The following is a 21,715-nucleotide window of genomic DNA, read 5'->3' on the forward strand; positions in this document are numbered from 1 at the left end:
CCAGCTTAGCTCTTTTTTCCCTATATTTTTGCTGTTTCCTGGTTAATTAAGTAATAATCCCTGAAGAACAGGGTTTTAGTGCCAATAATGCCCTGGCTGGAATAGTTAAAGGCCAGAGGCAAAGCAGAGGCACTTTAACCCAACCAGGGCATTATTGGCCAGTAATGCCGTTCTGAGGGGATTATTACTATTATAGGCCAATTGTATGCTTTTTTTCTTAAATAATATAGACATTTTTGTATAGTTATTGATTTTTATAAACATACTGTACATTTTCTGTTGTTCTTTTACTGCACTTGTTCATTAAAATAAAATTCTAAATAAACTAAAGCCCCTCTCTATACACGCACACACTGCAGCCCTCACTCTATACACACAAACATTGCTGGCTCCCTCATACACACAAACAATGCAGACCCACACTCTATACAAACACAACCACTGCAGCTACCCCTCTATACAAACAAACACAGTGCAGCCCCCCTATACACACAAACATACACGCTGCAGCCCAACTCTATACACATACACACAAACACACTGCAGCTCCCCATTATACACACAAACACACACAAGTCTGCCCATCCTCAATACACAGATACTCTGCAGCCCCCCTGTATACACACAAATGTTCACACTGCAGTCCTCCTCAATACACACAAACACATATTCCGCAGCCCCCTCCATCTTCATACACACATACACTGCAACTCTCCATCTACACACAGACAGTGAAGCACACACACCTCCCCTCTGCTCTATACTCACACGTACAGTAACTCCTTTCTCCTGTCTCCTGGCGGAGCTCTCTGCAGGCAGGGAGGGTGAGGAGGTAGTGCCTTGCTGGTGTCTCTTATCCAATTACCTCCCCTGTCTGAGAGCTGCTCTCACTCACAGAATGAAAGGAAAAGCTGATTGGTTGGAAATTAAAACTTGGCAAGGTGCCCACATTTACGGCCCATTACTAAATTAATAATGACCACAATTTTGACCAATCAGAGAGCAAGGATTTAAATAATGCCCAGAATGTTACACATTTTCGTCTATAACGCCTGGAAATAAGGTTCATGTTTGTAATATGGTTGCTAGGCAACCATGGACAATTTATATGCATCAGTTGAACCTTTGGACAATCCCATGAAGAAGTCACAATACTGTGACAAAACATGTTGGCGCTGAAATTAAGTGTGGGATTTTTACCTGGTCCTTCAGTTTCCATTGTGTCTCTCTCTTTGGTATGCCGGCTGGTAACCCGCTGAGATTTACTTTTAAACCAATAGCATACCCTTTCTTTGTGAGTGCATAATGTACCACGTGCCTTTATTAAATCATTTATTACTGTTTTATTAAATCATTTATTACTGTTTTATTACTGTTTTACTTTATGGAGCGTGCGTCTTCCATTTGTTTTTTTAGATTTAGTGTGCCTTAAACTTTAAGTATGTATATTTTAGATTTTAAATGTTTAAATTTAGTTGTTTATTGTCAATACAGACTTATTTAAACATTTTCTATGCAATATAACTCCAACCACGATTAATTATTTGTAATGTTTATTTTAATATTTTTCTCCCACTTTCAATTTATTTTAGAATCCATGCTAAATTGTTGTTTCGACCTTAACCCTCTACAAGGTGCATACTAAAAAACTAAATCTTAGCCCTTTTTTATATTAACTAGAATTGTTTTTGATACAGTACATCACTGAAATGAAATGGTCTGTTCTTTATTTTGCTTGCAGTTTATTTCAACATTATAAGCTCTATGAATACATGTTCAACTCTTCGAGGGATGAGATGGTGATCGGAGCAAAGGTACTATATATAAACAATAGTATAGGCCAGGGGTGCGCAAACTGGGGGCACGCCCCCAGGGGTGGTGCAGGATTTTCTATGGGAGGCACAGCAGTTGCAGAGCCCCCGCGCTCTTCCCTCATGCATGTAAATGAAATGCCGGGGGAGGCATGAGGCCTCTGCAACTTCCCTTACTTGCTCTCAGCCGGCTCTTCGGCGATGCATCGCCATGACAACGCAGCATCAAATGGCAATGCATCACATGACGTGACATCATATGATGCGTGGAACCCGAAAGCAGGTAAGGAGGGGGAGCACAGACGGGGATCGCAAACTGAAATGTTTGCGCACCCCTGGTATAGACAGAGGGGGAGGAGTGTGTGTGTGAGAGAGAGAAAATGGATGGCGCTTGCAAGGCCGCTGACATAGGGGGAGCAAATAGCCTTCACTCAACAACAACCCGGGGCCCTAGTGGAGACTCTAGTCGTAAGCCTCGGGAAAGAAGTTGCTTCAATGGAGAAGAGAACAGCACAATTTAAATCTCAGTTTTAGTGATGCAGCATCACAGCACATTGAATAGGATCTTAGAGGCTTGCTTTGACATCATTAATTTAAAGATGGTTGCAAATTCAGTGGTAGGGTCTGTGTACAATTTCTAAAATGTTGTTAACCCTATAAAATGGTGCCTGCTTGCATTTTTGTCAATTAGTGATTCCACTTTTTGCATCTGGTTTAAAAGTTTGGTAATTATTGCAACTTCCTACCGGATCAGAAAAAAAGCTCTTCTGTATTTTAGTCTCCAAAGACACAAACCCATAAACTTTGTTAAATTTGAGTTAATGTCTCACACGGTAAAAAAAACCCTAATATTTATATCTTCAAAAAAAGCCTGCATGATCAAAAAAAATGTGCCTATATATTGACAATACGGCAAAAAAAATCTGAGTTGAAATGTTGCTTATATGGTATGTAATATGAGTGCTTAATTTTTAATTTGTTGGACCATCCCTGTGGCACACAAAAATGGAACCCTCTTGATGTCTGAGGCTACTAACATACAACATAAACACCTTATCAATAAAACAAAAAGGATAACATCCATATGTGCAATTATTAAGCCTTGATTATAACGGGCTGACCACTTAATACAGTATTATGCACTTTTATCACCCACTTTAATTTGACTAGTCTTTTTCTTGCCTTTGTGCTGTACAGGCATACTCTGGTTTAAGGACACTCACTTTAAGTACACTCGCGAATAAGGACATATCGCCCAATAGGCAAACGGTAGCTCGCGCATGCGCCTGTCAGCACGTCCTGAACAGCAATACCGGCTCCCTACCTGTACCAAAGCTGTGCGCAAGCGGGGAGACTATAGAGCCTGTTACAAATGTGTTATTTACATCAGTTATGCACGTATATGACTATTCCAGTACAGTACATGCATCGATAAGTGGGAAAAAGTAGTGCTTCACTTTAAGTACATTTTCGCTTTACATACATGCTCTGAACCCATTGTGTACGTTAATGTGGGGTATGCCTGTATATACATGTTGTAGCCATTATTCACATTGGCAAGATATGACTAATGCCAGCCTATGGTAGGTGATAAAAACTGGCAATAGTTTTTGGCAATAGTCCCATATCACAAGATAGACTATAGTGAATAAGTATTTAGCCTTTAATTATTTATTTATATCCTTATTAATGTTTGCTGTTAAATTTAATGTACACATCGCATTGGTAAAAAAACATTCCATCCCTGTGTATTTTTTTTATGTGATAAACCATTAATAAATTACGAGATAAAAATAACTACAGTTACTTCACATTAACTCAAATTTCATGCCATACCAAAGATGAGTAAATCTAGCCCTGAGATTCATAATTACTAAGCAACATACTACCTTTCATTCAAGAGGGCTGTAATGTGCCTTGCAGTTTGTCACTTTGTACATTTTATAATAATACTGTAGTTTGTTCTTGTATAGCGCTGCTAACTTTACATAGCGCTTTACAGAGACATTTTGCAGATACAGTCCCTGCCCCGTGGAGCTTACAATCTATGATTTTAGTGCCTGAGGCACAGGGAGATAAAGTAACTTGCCCAAGGTCACAAGTAGCTGACACCAGGAATTGAACCAGGTTACCCGGTTTTAAACTCACTGCCTGTCAGTGACTTTACTCACTGAGCCACTCCTTCTCAAATGTTCATACTTTCTCCTTCCTTGTTGCATTCTCCAAATCGACTGAAACATGCAGGTTACGTTATTCCGGCAACAAAGCTGATGAACTTTCATCCCTCTATAGGCAGCATGTATGATTGTTACAAAGGGTTTATGTGTAGATAACTCTCTCTCAATCCTTCTTTGGATTAGTGCTGTGTGGTATCTTTTAGGATGCTTCTAATCTTTCTTCCATAGTCTTCCTCTAAACTTTTTCATGGCAACCTCTGCTTCTTCAAGTGTCAATTGTATACTTGCCTTTTCTTGTACTAACAGTTTCTTCTCCTCTCCTAATTCATGGAGTTTCGTTTTTCTTCACTGACCTGAGCAATCAAAACTGAATTTATTATATATATAATGAAGTGACCTGAGCGTCACGAAACACTTAGGATGGATCTCTGCACACAGTATTTCGTACTCTGTAAGGATCCTGATTACTGATCTAAACGGAGGTTCTCCCACATAACCAGTCCTACGATTCCCATTGGTGGTTTGACGTGGACCCCTGCGGTCCACCAAGAGTCTTCCTTCATATCAAAGAGGAAGTTTCCTTTTGACTTTTAGCAACAACAAGCGGCTAGCTTCAGTCTTTAAAGCAACGTAGCACCAGCCCCACTTATTGCACCATTGTTTTCAACAAACCTTAAGTCAACGAGCATGGAATCATACAGGATCCCTCTGCTACTACTGAGCCACATAGAGCTCTACATACAGATAAGCTTTCATGAATTTTATATATTGTGAGTGGTTTTCTCTATACTTTCTTCTGCTGCCATAGTTATAATAAATGTACAGTATTACATTATGAGGTGTTTCTCTGAACTTCTTTTCTAGATAACTTAAATTGATTGGAGAAAGGGAGATTGTTTCCCCCAAAGAGGCTGCACGAGAACACTTTTGAAAAAGAAATGTAGGAATGTGTTCTATTTAGACATTGGCTGCTGTTTTAGGGTTTGTGTGCAACTATACAATTTGGTTATCACATACCAAATTATTTTAATATGTTTTTTTTCCAGATACCCACATTATTGTACACTTTCTTGTTTACATTGTGTGAATTGGCACTGTGATTTTTATAGGGTGGGTTGAGCGCAGGTTTTTTGAGCGACAGAGAGACAGACAGAGAGACAGAGACAGAGTGTTACGCCGGTGCTGCCCGCAGACCAGACTCGTCCCTTATACTGAGGTGGGGACGTATATGTGCACGCACCCGCAGCAGAAGGAGCGTGTCCGGAGTTTGGTGTTTTGGCGTTGCCAGGCCAGGTGTGAATAGGTGTAGCAATACTTGCCGGTACCGGTACAGAAGAGACAAAGTCGTTGCCGTTAGCCAAGGTCAGGGAGAGAGTGATCAGGGAGGTCCAAGCTGTAGTCGAGGGATGAGAGAAGCTGCAAGGTCAAGTGGGAGCCGGGACCCAGAGCCAGGAGAGGAACGTCCGCCAAGCTGGGTCGCAACCTGAATAACGAAGAGCAAAGGGAAAGACAGAATAGACGTCTGTAAGCAGAGACTATGTCGAGCAATGTGAGAGAGGTAATACAGGTACTATATACTATGGATGACCAGTGGGGAGCGGGGGCAGTTCTGGAGGAACACGAGGAGCTGTGATGGATTGGTTCCTATGACCGGCAGCCTGGTGGGGAGCTTTAGGGTTGAGTAGCAGCCTGTGTGAAAGTTGGGGGCGTGGTTTCATGGCTAGAGCAGTGAATAAATTATCTTCACCTGGCGCGTGCTCTGTAATGTCGGAGAGCGCGCGCCCAGGACAAATGGCAGCCGCCTGGGTGCGGGGTGCCTGCGGCGCAGCGGTGGCCTGTCAGGACCGACGGGGAAGCCCCAGATCCATGGGAACCTGTTGGGACCTGCGGCTAGGACGTCCCAAGGCAGCGGGAGCCATAGGAGGTAAGGGGGGGTCACTCTGTGACTGCCGTGACCCCCGAATCCTCACAGTACCCCCCCCCCCTTCAGGATCAGCCTCAGGACGATCCTCCCACGGTTTGGAAGGGAACTTCTTACGGAAGCGTTTGAGAAGTCCTGGTGCGTGAATGTCTTTAAGAGGTACCCAAGACCTTTCTTCAGGTCCAAAGCCCTTCCAATGGACAAAGAATTGGACCTTACCCCTCGAGAGACAGGAATCTATTACTCGTCATTGCCCTGTATGATCACTGGATCTGGCTTAAGAGTGTGGTCCGGAAAGAGGGGACTGGAGATGAACGGTTTAAGAAGAGATGTGTGAAAAACATTAGGAATTCTCATGCTTTGAGGTAATTGAAGACGGAAGGCCACCGGGTTTACCTGCTCCATGCTAGTAAATGGGCCCAGAAACCTAGGTGCCAATTTAGGGGATGGGGTTTTGAGGTGGATATTTCTTGTAGAAAACCAAACCTTATCCCCTGGCTTGTAACTGGGTGCAGGTCGGCGACGACGGTCAGCCTGGAGTTTTGATGTCTGTGAGGACTTTTGAAGCACCGATTGTATCCTGGACCAAGAGTCCTGTAATAGTGTGATGCATTCATCCACGGCTTGTACTCCAGTGGAGATATTGGAAATGGGCAGGCGAGCCAGATGGAATCCGTAATTAATAAAGAACGGCGTCTCACGAGTGGATTCATTCCTGGAGGAATTAAAGGCATACTCAGCCCAGAGAAATAATTCCGACCAGTCGTCCTGCGAATCAGAGACGAAACACCTCAAGTACTTCTCGAGAGATTGATTAACCCTCTCAGTCTGCCCATTAGATTGAGGGTGATATCCTGAAGAAAAAGAAGAAGAAATGCCCAGTCTTCTGGTGAAGGTCCTCCAGAATCTGGAAACAAATTGAGAACCTCTGTCCGAAACGATAGATGTGGAAATGCCATGGATCTGGAAAATTTCTCTGGAGAAAATATCGTCTAGGGCGGGTGAGGAGGGTAAACCTTTGAGAGGAACGAAATGTGCCATCATGGAAAAACGGTCCACCACTACTAGAATGGTGTTCATGCCATTCGACCAAGGCAATTCGGCAATATAGTCCATGGATATGTGGGACCAGGGGCGCTCCGGAATGGATAAAGGCATAAGAAAACCATGGGGTTTTTGACAAGGTATCTTATTGCGTGCACATACCGGACAGGCCCGAGTAAATTCAAGGATGGTTTTGGCCATACTGTATTGGGCCACCAAAAGGTGTGACGGATGTGGTCCAGAGTTTTTTTGAATCCCGGATGTCCTGCTGAACGGGAAGCGTGCCCCCAATCCAAAATCTCAGGCATAAATTTGGAGTCTACGTACAAAGTATCCTTCGGAACTTCGAGATCACTAGGAATGTGTTCTTGAGACTTGATCTTTTCCAGATTCTTGAAAGCAGTGACCGCGAGGATCTTTTGCTTGGGAAGGATGGACTCAGTAGTTTTCTCCGGTCTCTCTTCAGAAGAATACTGTCTGGAGAGGGCATCCGCCTTGACATTCTTGGTGCCGGGAATGTAGGACAAAATAAAATTAAACCTAGAGAAAAATAACGACCAGCGGGATTGACGGGAGCCCAAGTGGCGGGCACTCTCGATATACAAAAGATTTTTATGGTCCGTGAGAATCGTGAACGGCTCTTTAGACCCCTCCAGAAGATGCCTCCATTCCTGAAGGGCCAATTTGACGGCCAAAAGTTCCCTATTGCCCACGTCATAGTTCCTCTCAGCTGGAGAAAACTTCTTAGAGAAAAACCCACAAGGTTGGAGTTTCTCCTTGGGAGAAAATCTCTGGGATAGGACTGCGCCAGCCCCGCTTCCCGAGGCGTCTACCTCCAGGATAAAAGGAAAATTGGTGTCCGGGTGTCGGAAGATGGGAGCAGAGACAAACGCTTGTTTCACAGTTTTGAAAGCCATGACTGCCTTTGGTGACCAGGCCGAAGAATCGGCTCCTTTTTGGGTTAGTGCTGTAATTGGAGCGATGATGGTGGAAAAATTGCGAATAAATTTCCGGTAATAGTTGGAAAATCCTAGAAACCGCTGAATGGATTTGAGGGAATCGGGTTGTGGCCAGTCCACTACGGCTTTAAGTTTCTCTGGGTCCATGGCAAATCCTTTGTTGGAAATAATATATCCAAGAAAAGAGGTGGAAGACTGGTGAAAAAGACACTTCTCCATCTTGGCAAACAAGCGGTTCTCTCGGATGCGGGAGAGTACGAACTTCGTATGGGAGATATGATCCTCTAGATTCTTAGAAAAAATGAGAATGTCGTCCAGATAAACAATAACAAAAAGGTTAAGGATATCCCGAAAAATGTCATTGATAAAGTCCTGGAAGACCGCCGGAGTGTTGCATAGGCCGAAGAGCATCACGAGATATTCGTAGTGGCTGCTACGAGTGTTGAAGGCGGTGTTCCATTCGTCACCTTTCCGGATGCGAATGAGATTATATGCCCCGCGGAGGTCTAGCTTGGTAAACAGGTTAGCACCTTGAAGTCTGTTGAAGAGTTCAGAGATGAGTGGGAGTGGGTAACGGTTCTTCACCGTGATGCGGTTCAGTCCCCTGTAGTCAATACACGGTCTGAGAGTACCGTCCTTCTTCTTAACGAAGAAGAATCCAGCCCCTGCGGGTGAAGTGGAATGCCGGATGAAGCCCCGCTTCAAGTTGTCGCGAATATATTCGTTCATGGCTTCTGTCTCCGGCAGAGAAAGGGGGTAGGATTTGGGCAAAGTGTATCCAGGTACCAAGTCAATCGGACAATCATACGATCTGTGAGGGTGTAGTAGCTCGGATTGAGTCTTGCTGAATACATCCAAAAAATCAGCGTACGGGGCGGGTAAGTCTCCCTTGGGATTGGATGTATTAGCAAGCAGTTGAGGCGAAGGTACAGCTGGTGGGGATGACTCCTCTGACCTTGACCTCCAGACTATAGGATCTCCAGATGTCCAATTGATATGCGGATTGTGCTACTGCAACCAAGGTAAGCCAAGGGTGACCGGTGTTCCAGGAGCATGGATAACATCCAAGGTCAGGGTCTCTATAAGAGACATGTTCAGAGGTATGCAATGGAGACCGTTTTAAGGTGAAATTAAAATAAGGCTTTATTGCGCCTGTTGCTTTAAACACAGCAAACATGTAAATAAGCAAACAAAATCCGCTCCACTCTGGAGTATATATACACTTTTGATCCAGCTCTCTAACTGCATGGTTAGCCCAGCGATTCACCAGCCCAAATCATAGAGACATTCATATACTTAGATAGACATAGATAATAGTCTTAAAAGAAAAGTCTTATCTGTTAGCTGGGTTGCTGTAGGGGAAGGCTTCTTTGTTCTCCTGGTGTCCACACCCGTCTGTGATAAGGCAATGTCAGGATCCAGGTATAGAAGTATTATCCCCTGTGTCTTGTTGTCAGCTTGCAGTCTCTTTTGGCAGACTCAAGACGTCTGTCTCCTTGTTCAGCCCAGTTGTGGACTAAGGAGTCTCACTTCCTGTCTCAGAGGCAGGCTTTTTCTAACCCCTGTAATCAGCCAGGTGGTGTTAGTTAATTGCCTACCAGCAGTTAACCACCACACTGCTGGATTAGAGGCACATTTGTGAACAGGGATAAGTCCCCTGTTACAGTCTCCTTGTGGGAAGAAGAAGAAAGAGGGAGATGGCAGGTCTCCACGGAAATGTAAGCCGGGGTGAGTGGACGGTCGTCGATCCCTACCAAGGCTACAGGAGATTTCTTCCTAATGATTGGGATCTGGTTCTGTTCAGAGAAGGTCTGGTCAACGAAATTTCCTCCCGCGCCGGAATCGATAAATGCAGCTTTGGAAGTGCGGAAGGTAGGACCAGAGAGGGAGACAGGAATGGTCTTCTTGGGAAGTTCACTTTTGGGAAGGGGACAAGGGAAGTTGGCACCCATGGAGAGCCCCTTCGTACTCACTGGGCTTGATCGTTTTCCGGACACAGTGGGCATTCACGGACCAGATGCTCGGAAGATCCGCCGTAGTAACATAACCCACGGCTCGGCTAAATTGTCGTATCGGTGCCCGGGGATGTTGGACTCAGAGTTGCATCGGTTCTGGAGCCTCCACAGTGGGCAGCGGGGAGATGGCAGGTCCTGTGGTTGAAGAGAATCTGGGACAAGGAGCACGGAAGGGCATAAATCAGGGATGCTGGCGCTGAGCGCGGCGTACCTGAAGGCGCTGATCCACTCGATTGGCTTGGGAGATGAGTTCCTCCAGAAGCCCTGGCCTGGGTTGTGAGGCGAGTTCGTCCATCACAGAATCTGTTAAGCCCCGCCAGAAGACGGAGACTAAAGCCTCCTGGTCCCATCGTGTCTCAGCTGCTATGGTCCTGAACTCCAAGGCGTACTGGGCCACGGAACGACGTCCCTGAGAAAGCTCAAGCAAAAGAGTCAGAGGCAGTTTCTTGGCATGCGGAGGTATCGAAGACCTGTCGAAAATCTCGCCTAAAGGCTGCGTAATCGCGGGTGATTTCGGGACGTAGTTCCCAAATTGTGGAGGTCCATGCCAGCGCATTCCCTGTGAGCAGACTGTACACATATGCCACTTTCTTACAACCAGTGGAATACTGCTGTGGGGCCATCTCAAACTGGATCTTGCATTGATTAAGAAAACCGGATCTCGCATTGATTGAGAAAACCGCGACAGGCGTGCCTATCCCCGCGTATGGTTTAGGTGCTGGGATCTTCAGGCCTGAAGTCACAGCGGATACTGGTTCTGACAACAGCGGCGGTGCGGCCACAGAAGGTGCCTGAAATGAAAGGACCTGTACCTGTTGAGTGAGGAGAGCCATTTGTTAAGTTAGGGCCTGGACTTGTTGATACATGGCCGTCATCATGGAGGCCATGTCAGTCTGGTCTGCGTCTTGTGGGCTCGACATAATGTTACGCCGGTGCTGCCCGCAGACAAGACTTGTCCCTTATACTGAGGTGGGGACGTATATGTGCACGCACCCGCAGCAGAAGGAGCGTGTCCGGAGTGTGGTGTTTTGGGGTTGCCAGACGAGGTGTGAATAGGAGTAGCTATACTTGCCGATACCGGTACAGAAGAGACGAAGTCGTTGCCGTTAGCCAAGGTCAGAGAGAGAGAGATCCGGGAGGTCGAGGTCCAAGCTGTAGTCGAGGGATGAGAGAAGCTGCAAGGTCAAGTGGGAGCCGGGGTCCAGAGCCAGAGAGGAACGTCCGCCAAGCTGGGTCGCAACCTGAATAATGAAGAGCAAAGGGAAAGCCAGAATAGACGTCTGTAAGCAGAGACTATGTCGAGCAATGTGAGAGAGGTAATACAGGTACTATATACTGTGGCTGACCAATGGGGAGTGGGGGCAGTCCTGGAGGAACACGAGGAGCTGTGATGGATTGGTTCCTATGACAGGCAGCCAGGTGGGGAGCTTTAGGGTTGAGTAGCAGCCTGTGTGAAAGTTGGGGGCGTGGTTTCACTGCTAGTGCAGTGAATAAATTATCTTCGTCTGGCGCGCGCTCTGTAATTTTCGAGAGCGCGCGCCCAGGACAAATGGGTGCGGGGTGCCTGCGGGGCAGCGGTGGCCCATCGCGGACGATGGGGAAGCCCCAGATCCATGGGAACCTGGTGGGACCGACGGCGTGGACGTCCCACGGCAGCGGGAGCCGTAGGAGGTAAGGGGGGGTCATGCTGCGACTGCCTGTGACCCCCGAATCCTAACACACAGAGACAGAGACAGAGATAGAGAGAGACCGTGTTAGCCGAGCTTAATAATCAAAAACAAATACAGTTCCCCAGGTCTTTCTTACTTCTGGTGTCTGCTGTCCCAGCGCGCTTCTCACCTTGTGTTATCCTACTTGTTTCAGTACAATGCCTACCTACATGGTTCCCCTATAGGTTTAAGCTTGCTGCAAGGTCACAGCTTTGAGCACAGCCAGGGTTAAGATGCATAGCCAGTAAACCCACCCACAGACAGACTGTTTCGACCTTAATGGGTCTCTTCAGTGTGTGGTTGGTTATACTGGCTATGCAAAATGAGGCAGGGATCGGTTTTACCATACTTAATTAAGTTATGGTGGGTAAAAAAAGTGACAAAAACCCTCCACAGCAAAGCATATAGTAAATGGAAATATTACTGTGTGTCCATTTGCATGTCTTAGACAGGTCTGCAACGCCGTCTTTCACCATTATCGCCCAGCATACAGCCCTTCCACTGCAGCAAGGTGTGTATGTATATATATATATATATATATATATATATATATATATTGTGACAAACGCCCCTCTTTTGTAGTGCTGACGTCTGTCTGGGTTCTTCCCGACACAGTCTTCTAGGGTTAATTATACAACAAACAGGATCATGCAAAGTATTATGCTGCTTAACTCAGGCTTCTGCCTGCTTTATTTTCATCCAAGTAAGGTACTGCAGCTTTAACATGTGAAGGTTAGAGGTACTCAGATACTTTCATTCAGCAGTTCACATATTTCAGTGTTACCATATTTCCCACACTGTTATTTCAAGAAATAAAACCAAAATCATATAAGCAAAATCCTATCCCTTTCAGGGATCTAACTACACATCAGAATCAGTCTCTCTAACAGCTGCTGGCCAACTAAACTGGTTCCCCAGCTTAAAACAATGCTCTCTCATTTAGGGTCACAAGATACAGCACAGTCTTTTAGCAACAGCAGTAACCATTTGTTTTGTCTTATCTGTTCGTGGAGTCCAGGCAAATCCTCTGGTACTGTGATACGTGGAGGGGCCGTCAACCCCGATACTGGATGCAGGGGAGCAGCGACACCCCCAGCCCCCAGGCTCCAAGGAGAGAGAGTGAAATGCAAAACCTCTCTGCTCTAAATACCTGTGCATGTGATTAGAAGAGCAGGTGAGGGAGAACTAGAGCCATTGTAATCTGTGGTCTGGATTTTCCATCCAGCTGCCTGAGTTAATGTGAAGCTGTGGAACGGATCATTTTTAGCTATTCCTGCACTTTCTGCTCTAAAATGGGGCAGAAAGCTGCCTAACATCTTTGGACTATGTCACATATCCCCCTCCCCAGCTCACACCTACTGGGGTGAGCGGCCATGGACCTCACTGGGGTGAGCGTCCTACCTGAAATACTTGAGCTAACTCCTCAGTACAACATTAAGTATTCACATGATACGAATATGAACTTCATTATAAATTTACCAACCGAAAAGGGCATTTTTTTTTTTTTTTTTTTCATATTGTAAGCTACCAATATTTTTTTCTCTTATACTACAGCCTTGTAATCTTAAGGGCCATCAACCCTGTATATTAATTTGTAGTTTAGCTACATTTTCAACACAGAGAACCAATATAACATTGTAATATTGACAAAATGCTTATTTGCATAGTTAAGTGTCCGTGACATAGTCCACACGTGTAATAAAAAAAATAAATCGGTCAGTTCCCCCAAACATTTTTTTTTTTTTTTTTTTTTTGACTTCCAGTCTATTGCATCCTTTGACTTTATTTCATAGCCCGCTGCAACCTGCAAATGACTGGACTGTTTCTTTAGCTTCTGATGAGACCCTTGGACCAGATTCTCCTTGGCTCCACAGTGTGGTCCAGATTGGTGAGATATGGAACTATTCAGGCGCCGTGTTAACCTTCGTTGTTTTTTCTTTTCAATCTTTGATTTCCCTTTTGTGGCCATTACCAGGCCTTTGGGTTTTGGAGACCTAGTTGCCTCTGTACAAACGTAGTCCATATTAACCATGTCATCAGGATCTGTCAACAAGTTTGTGTTTTCAGGAACTGCCACCCACTTGGCTAAAACATCTTCTGTGTTGTCCTGGGTATGTCCACTAGTTTGATAATCTTCTGGACAACGTAAATGAAATTGAGGATCTGGATTTTTGAATTCCAGATCAGGGAGTATATTCTCAGGAGGGTGCCTATCTGTTTCTGGAATAACAGCAGCACAATCAAAGTCAATTCTTTCTCCTTCCTCTTTGTCATCAGTGAGGGCATTGAGTTTACTTTCCCTGGTCTCCTTTTGTGACCGTGTCTCTTTTAGCCTTGGAATCTCTTTCTCCAACTTCATCTTTATAGCAAATCGTAATATTGCAACAGCATTGAAGATACACGTATAGGAACGTACCGCTTGCTTGGTTAGGAGGTAGGATTGATAGCCCGACTGAACCACTTTAGCCGCTTCTCCCATGTCCGTCATCTGTTTCAGAGCGAGGTTTAACTCTGTTTCATTTTCTCTATTCTTGACCTGCAGCTGCAGGTGCTCCTCCCGGGTCTTGTCCAGCTCCAGCTGCAGCCGGGCCCCCTCATTTGCCGTGTGGTCCAGCTGCTTGTAGATATCGGCCATCTCGCTTTTATAGCGCAGTGTCAGGCAAACCACCTGACGGACGGACACCTCCTCTCTCTTGGCGCACTGTATCTCGCGCTCAGCCATCTGCTTCTGCAGCTCTCCAACCTGATCGTGCCAGACCTCCCTCAGGGTCTTCACCTCTTTCTGGTGCTTGCTCTGGGTTTGCATCAGCGCCTCCATTTTTTGGAGCTCTGCAGATTGTGTCGCCTGGATCGCCGCTGATTCTGTATTCTGCAGTGCTTCCTGCATTTCTAACTTTTCCTGGATCAATTGCTTCTCCACTTTTTCTGCTTGGTGAAGCTTCTCATCACCTTCACTGATCTGGTCCGTCAAGTCTGAATTTTTCTGTGTCAGACTTACATTCTCTCTTTTTACAGTCTCTAAATTACTCAGGGTATTCTCATAGGTTTCCTTCAATGTACACAGCTCTGTGCTGCGAGCGTAGACCTCATGGCGTGAGAGTTCCAGCTCTGCTTTAAGCGCGCTAGCCTCTTGCCGAGAAACCCCTAACTCTGTGATGAAGTTTTGCACATCTTTCTGGGACATCTCATAGCATAGTTTCCAGTCAGTTCTTGTTTTCTTTGATTCGCTTGGCTCTCTGCCTATGATGGTAGCAGTAGCCTTTGTCATCTCTAGGCGTGTCGTCATTCCTGGGACGATTGCGCCAGGCCCTATGGGCTGTTGCTCATCTCGGCGCCTTTCTGACGCATGTCCTGACAGCGCAGGTTCAAGTGGCTCGGTCACTTCCCCTGTGACTTGAGGAACAGTTTTCTTTCTTTTTGCTTTATTAGCTCCAGAGATATCAGTTGTACTGGGCACACACTCACTGTTATCAGCTTCCACATCTTGCTTGCACTCACAGGGCGTTGCTTGCTTTTGCAGCTGTTTGTCTTTGAAAATTTTGGGGCACACATCTTCCATGTGACCTACTTCACGACAGGCCCCGCATACTAAATTCATCTGTGGGTACGGCTCTCCTCCAGGGTCGTGATCATAGTATGGCCTGAAGGGACACTGTTTTGTATGGTTACGTACATTACACAACAAACATTTCACGTCGGCCATTTTAGAAACCCGGCAGGGACAATTTGCTAGCTGCAATTTCACTCACTTCAGCAACTTACATACAGCACTTGCTAGCTGCAAATTCACTCACTTCAGCAAAAGGCATTAGCTTTACAAACAGCACTTGCTAGATGCAATTTTTTTTTTTCTTCAGCAAAACATTTTGGTTTTCTGTTTGGGTTCAGGGTGCTATTGCATCCACACTTCGCACATTCTCTGTGTATGCTAGAAGCACAACTGATATACACAGTGGGACAGACTTCACTCATAGCATCTGTACTTTAGTTCAGCTCGGCGGCCATTTTAAACCCCCGCATTTATTTGCAAACCCACAGACTTTTTAGTGTCTGCCCGCATTCTCCACCATATGTGACAAACGCCCCTCTTTTGTAGTGCTGACGTCTGTCTGGGTTCTTCCCGACACAGTCTTCTAGGGTTAATTATACAACAAACAGGATCATGCAAAGTATTATGCTGCTTAACTCAGGCTTCTGCCTGCTTTATTTTCATCCAAGTAAGGTACTGCAGCTTTAACATGTGAAGGTTAGAGGTACTCAGATACTTTCATTCAGCAGTTCACATATTTCAGTGTTACCATATTTCCCACACTTATTTCAAGAAATAAAACCAAAATCATATAAGCAAAATCCTATCCCTTTCAGGGATCTAACTACACATCAGAATCAGTCTCTCTAACAGCTGCTGGCCAACTAAACTGGTTCCCCAGCTTAAAACAATGCTCTCTCATTTAGGGTCACAAGATACAGCACAGTCTTTTAGCAACAGCAGTAACCATTTGTTTTGTCTTATCTGTTCGTGGAGTCCAGGCAAATCCTCTGGTACTGTGATACGTGGAGGGGCCGTCAACCCCGATACTGGATGCAGGGGAGCAGCGACACCCCCAGCCCCCAGGCTCCAAGGAGAGAGAGTGAAATGCAAAACCTCTCTGCTCTAAATACCTGTGCATGTGATTAGAAGAGCAGGTGAGGGAGAACTACTGTAGAGCCATTGTAATCTGTGGTCTGGATTTTCCATCCAGCTGCCTGAGTTAATGTGAAGCTGTGGAACGGATCATTTTTAGCTATTCCTGCACTTTCTGCTCTAAAATGGGGCAGAAAGCTGCCTAACATCTTTGGACTATGTCACAATATATATATATATATATATATATATATATATATATATATATATATATGTATGTATGTATGTATGTATATATATATATATATACTGTAACGGATCAGGGGACACGCGCCTCTCAGCGGGTCCCCGTCACCTCTGGCCCCACGGCAGCTCTCTGCCCCGTTTCCCCTCTCCCTCAACATCTTACCTCTCCCACGCCGAGCCGTTCCTCCGCGGCGCATGCCGCATCTGCACGCAAGCAATCGGGGCGCGCGCACGGCAGCCTTACAGTAGGCGCGCGCACCCGATCCTCTTACCTGCCCTCCCGTGCTGCTGGCGCCACCCCCCATCAGCTGCAGGCTATTACCAGGTATCACTCCCCTGTCTCCCTTCCTGCTCGCCTGGACCTATCACTGCAAGCACTCAGCCAAGCCTCCGCTTCACCCCGCGCCACCATTGGTCTTCCCTCCTTTATAACCCCAGTCTGCCCACTCCGTCGTCGCTCAGCATAGCTTCTCTGTAGCTCCTGTGTGCAGTGACTTTGCCAAGCTCTCTGTTTCAGCTTTTTTTTCCTGTCCCTACCTCTGTTTGGATTCCCTTGGATTGATCTCGGCTCGACTTGACTACGTGTACATCTCTACCCCTGGACTCTGCTTTTGACCTCACTATGCTGCTTTCTCCTGCCCCTGATCCTAGGCTCTTGGACATTAACCCTCCGACTTCTGGCACCCCGGACTCAGCAAGTATGTCGTTAATCCTTTTCTCACCAGGCCCGGCAACGCATCTTTCCACACTCAGGGCATGCCCTCACTGCTGTGGGTGCGTGTTATACCCTTACCCACCTCAGTACTGGAGACTGGCCAGGTCTGCGGGCATACAGGCGTTACATTATGCTGAGCCAAACAAGCGCAGACCCCCCTGAGGTGGGCCAAGGTGTCACTATGGATCACTGGCAATTTTTAAGCGACCAAGTTACCGCTGTGGCACAAAAACTTTCTACACTCTCCCTGCGGGAATTTCCAGCTGCACCGCCCCCTTCTGCCCCTTTCCTATGGGTAATTTGGAACCACGTATTCCACCTCCTAATCGGTATGCCGGAGACCCCCTTACTTGCCGGGGATTCTTGAACCAGTGTGATGTCCAGTTCGAGATGTCCCCATCTCGGTTTCCTTCAGGCCGTTCGAAGGTGGCCTACGTCTATGCTCATCTCACTGGTGATGTGCTTGCTTGGGCTTCTCCCCTCTGAGAACACCTGTCAGACCTAACCCAAGATTACCCCAAGTTCCGGCGAGAATTTAAGCTGGTCTTCGACACACCAGCATGTAGGGAGACTGCCGCTTCTTCTTTGTTTCATCTCTCTCAGGGTCGCAGGCCGGCTGCAAGATACGCGGTGGAGTTCCGCGCCATCGCTGCAGAAATCCAGTGGAACGATGAGGCTCTCGTCGCGGTATTAAGTGGAGGCCGACTTTAACCTCCTGCGGCCGCCACTGCGGGATTTTTAAAAATGCGGGCAGATGCGGCATGTTTTCGGCTGCTTTCCAGCGCCGCGGGCACTTTCAATGTTAAGCGCCATTAGCGCTTGTCTGATGATACGGCCGCCGCGCAGAAAAGCCCAAGACAAATTGCAAACATCCCGCATTTTTACGGGTAAGTAGGAGGATAAAAGGGACCGCAGCAGTACTGGCAGGGTTTGTCCGAATCCCTCAAGGATGACCTCGCAGCTCATGTTCGTCCCTCATCTCTAGAGGATCTCATTGCCCTCAGCATCCGGATGGATCAGCGCACTCGAGCGACGCCACGAGCGCCAGCGCCCTTGTTTACTGTCTCCCTTGCCTGTTTCTCCTAGGTTTCCTCCCTCGGCTCTTCTTACGTTGGACGCCCCCGAACCGATGCAAATCGGTAGCCAACAGGTTCGGGCCGCTGATAGAACATGCCGCCTAGATGAGGGTCTCTGCTACTACTGCGGCTCCCCGGAACACCAACTACGTCACTGTCGCTTAAAACCGGGAAACGAGAACGCCCAGTAAAGGTAGAGGGGCTTCTACTTGGTACCATTTCGCCTTGCCCCTCTTCTCCCAAAGAGCTACCGAAGAGAATCCTTCTCCCCATAACTCTTGTGGGTCCTAATGTCAAGGTAGAGGTTGAAGCCTCCATCGACTCCGGGTCTGGTGGCAACTTTTTGGATCACGACTATGCCTGCAATAATCAAATTCCGTTGGTCAAGAAGAAGTCGCCCATCAGCCTGGAGGCCATCGACGGCCGACTGCTTCAACCAGCCTTCATTATTTGGGAATCTATTCCCCTCACCATGACCACCGCGGATGGCCATACTGAAATCATCATCCTTGATGTCTTCCAGTCCCCCACTGTCTAGGTAATTTTGGGACTGCCGTGGCTCCAGCTTCACAACCCGCGGGCTGATTGGACCAACGAACTACCGATCCAGTGGGCACCTTCCTTGGAGAAGACCGTCTCACCTCCCATTACCGTGCTCGCTGGTCTCAATGCCTCTACGCCCGCTCTTTCTTCCCTGCCAGAGGTATACCACGACTTTTCGGATGTCTTTAACAAGACTCAGGCTGAAGTTCTTCCACCTCACCGTTCGTACAACTGTCCCATCAAATTAATTCCTGGAACCACACTCCGTAAGTGTAAATCATATCCCTTGTCTGTCCCTGAGACCGAGGCTATGGTGACCAACATCCAGGAGAATCTTAAGAAAGGGTTTATTCGGAATTCTACCTCCGCTGCCGGGGCCGGTTTCTTCTTCGTGAAAAAAAAGGATGGCTCTTTAAAACCCTGTATCGACTTTCGTGGGCTTAACAAGATTACAGTCAAAAACCGGTACCCTCTTCCTCTAATTTCCGAACTCTTTGACCGGCTCCAGGGAGCCTCTATATTTTCAAAACTTGACCTGAGAGGTGCCTACAACCTCATCCGAATAAGAGATGGTGACGAATGGAAAACTGCATTTAATACGCGTTCAGGTCATTATGAATATCTAGTGATGCCGTTCGGCCTCTGCAATGCCCCTGCCGTCTTCCAAGAATTTATGAATGATATCTTCCGGGACATTCTGGGAATTTTCGTCATCGTATATTTAGATGATATCCTCATATTCTCTAAGAGCCTGGAAGAACACATTCGTCACACAAGGGTGGTCCTCTCACGTCTGCGTGCTAATCGCCTCTACGTGAAGATGGAGAAATGTCTCTTCCACCAGTCTTCCAAAGCCTTCCTTGGCTATATAATCTCCGATAAGGGTTTCACCATGGATCCTGAGAAATTAAAGTCTGTTTTGGATTGGCCACTGCCAAATTCCCTAAAAAGCCGTTTCCTTGGTTTCACTAACTACTATCGAAAATGTATCCGTAATTTCTCCACTATCGCTTTACCCATTACGGCCTTGACCAAAAAAGGTGCTGATCCCACAGCATGGTCTTCCGGAGCCATCAAAGCCTTTGAGTTCCTCAAAAGGGCTTTCATCTACGCCCCCATCCTTCGGCATCCGGATACAGCTCTTCCTTTCACCCTGGAGGTAGACGCTTCTGACGTGGGAGCTGGGGCAGTATTCTCACAAAGATCCTCTCCACAAGAAAAACTCTACCCATGTGGATTCTTTTCCAGGAAGTTCTCTTCTGCCGAGAGAAATGATGATGTCGGGAACCGTGAACTTTTAGCTATCAAATTAGCTCTGCAGGAATGGAGACATCTTCTCGAGGGTACCAAATAGCCAGTAGCCATTCTCACTGATCACAAAAACTTATTATATATTGAGGGGGCTCGTCGTCTAGGATCCCGCCAAGCACGTTGGGCATTGTTTTTCTATCGTTTTAATTACACGATCTCTTATATTCCCGGTACCAAGAATATCAAGGCCGATGCTCTTTCTCACCAATTCTCTACGGAGGAAGGATCTAACGAATCTTCTGAGTCGATCCTTCCCGCAAAACATATCATTTCTGCCAATAATTTTGATATCCTGGATGAAATCAATAAAGCTCAGGCTCATATTCCTAGGAGATTTAAGGTGCCAGAAGGACGTCTGTACGCTGCTCCGTGTTTTTGCCACAAGATCCTTGAGTGGGGGCATTCTTCTAGATCTGCGGGACATCCAGGCTTCAAGAGAACACTGGACCTTATTAAACGGACTTTTTGGTGGCCCAAAATGAACAAGGACATTTTTGATTTCACCAGAGCTTGTCCAGTCTGTGCTCAGAGCAAATCCGCCCGGCACAAACCTTCTGGTCTCCTCCTGCCTCTTCCTATTCCGGAACGGCCTTGGAAGCATATTTCCATGGACTTTATTGTGGAACTTCCTAATTCTCATGGGATGAATACGATCCTCGTGGTAGTGGACAGGTTCTCAAAGCACACACACTTTATACCCCTCAGGGGTCTTCCCAATTCAGCTACCTTGACTGACATTTTTTCTAAAGAAATTTTCAGGTTACACGGCGTGCCACTTTCCATTGTTTCTGACAGAGGTACTCAATTTATCTCTAAATTTTGGCGTGCGTTCTCGCAAAGACTTTGCATTTACCTTCTCTTCTCGGGTTACCATCCGCAAACCAACGGCCAGATGGAAAGAATGAATCAGACCTTGGAGCAGTATCTCAGATGCTTTGTATCAGAATCTCAAGACAATTGGGTGGACCTATTACCCTGGGCGGAGTTCGCTATTAATTCGCTGAAGAATGAGTCACTCAAGAGTCGCCTTTTTTCATTAACTATGGGTACCACCTCAGCAGTCTTCCCCTCTCCTCCCTCCCCTCTGGTGTTCCTGCAGCGGATACTCACGTCTCCAATCTACAGAATTCTTGGAAAAGATTCAAAGAGCCTTGCAAGGCTCCATCCAAAAACAAAAGATGCAAGCAGATAGGCGACGTCAGGTGGGCCCAGTATACAAATCTGGAGAAAGAATTCGGCTTTCCTCAAGAAATATCAAATTCAAAACTCCTTCCCAGAAGCTGGCTCCTAGATTTTTGGGTCCTTTCAAGGTCCTCAAATGGATCAACCCGGTGGCATTTCGACTTTTGCTTCCTCCCACCATGAAGATACCATCTGTGTTTCACGTATCCCTCCTGAAACCCTTTCTCCAAAATGTACACTTTCCGGACCGTCCTTGGAGACCATAATCCCGTCACAATACAAGGACAACAGGAATACGAAGTCCAGTCCATTCTTGATTCACGTTGGTCCAGGGGCAGACTCCAATTCCTTGTTCATTGGAAGGGATATGGCCCAGAGGAAC

At 46.5% G+C, this 21,715-nt stretch overlaps 1 protein-coding gene across 1 annotated transcript in view; it reads left to right on the top strand.

Annotated features, from left to right (window-relative positions):
- Positions 1-21,715, top strand: part of CABCOCO1 (ciliary associated calcium binding coiled-coil 1) — a 158,887-nt gene that overhangs the window by 44,661 nt on the left and 92,511 nt on the right. Inside the window, exon 5 of the mRNA XM_075588579.1 lies at positions 1,742-1,814. Within this exon, the coding sequence (XP_075444694.1) occupies positions 1,742-1,814 (73 nt within the window). The remainder of the gene's footprint in view (positions 1-1,741; positions 1,815-21,715) is intronic.

Source organism: Ascaphus truei, chromosome 2, assembly GCF_040206685.1.
Source record: "Ascaphus truei isolate aAscTru1 chromosome 2, aAscTru1.hap1, whole genome shotgun sequence".
In the NCBI taxonomy this organism is placed as follows: Eukaryota; Metazoa; Chordata; class Amphibia; order Anura; family Ascaphidae; genus Ascaphus; species Ascaphus truei.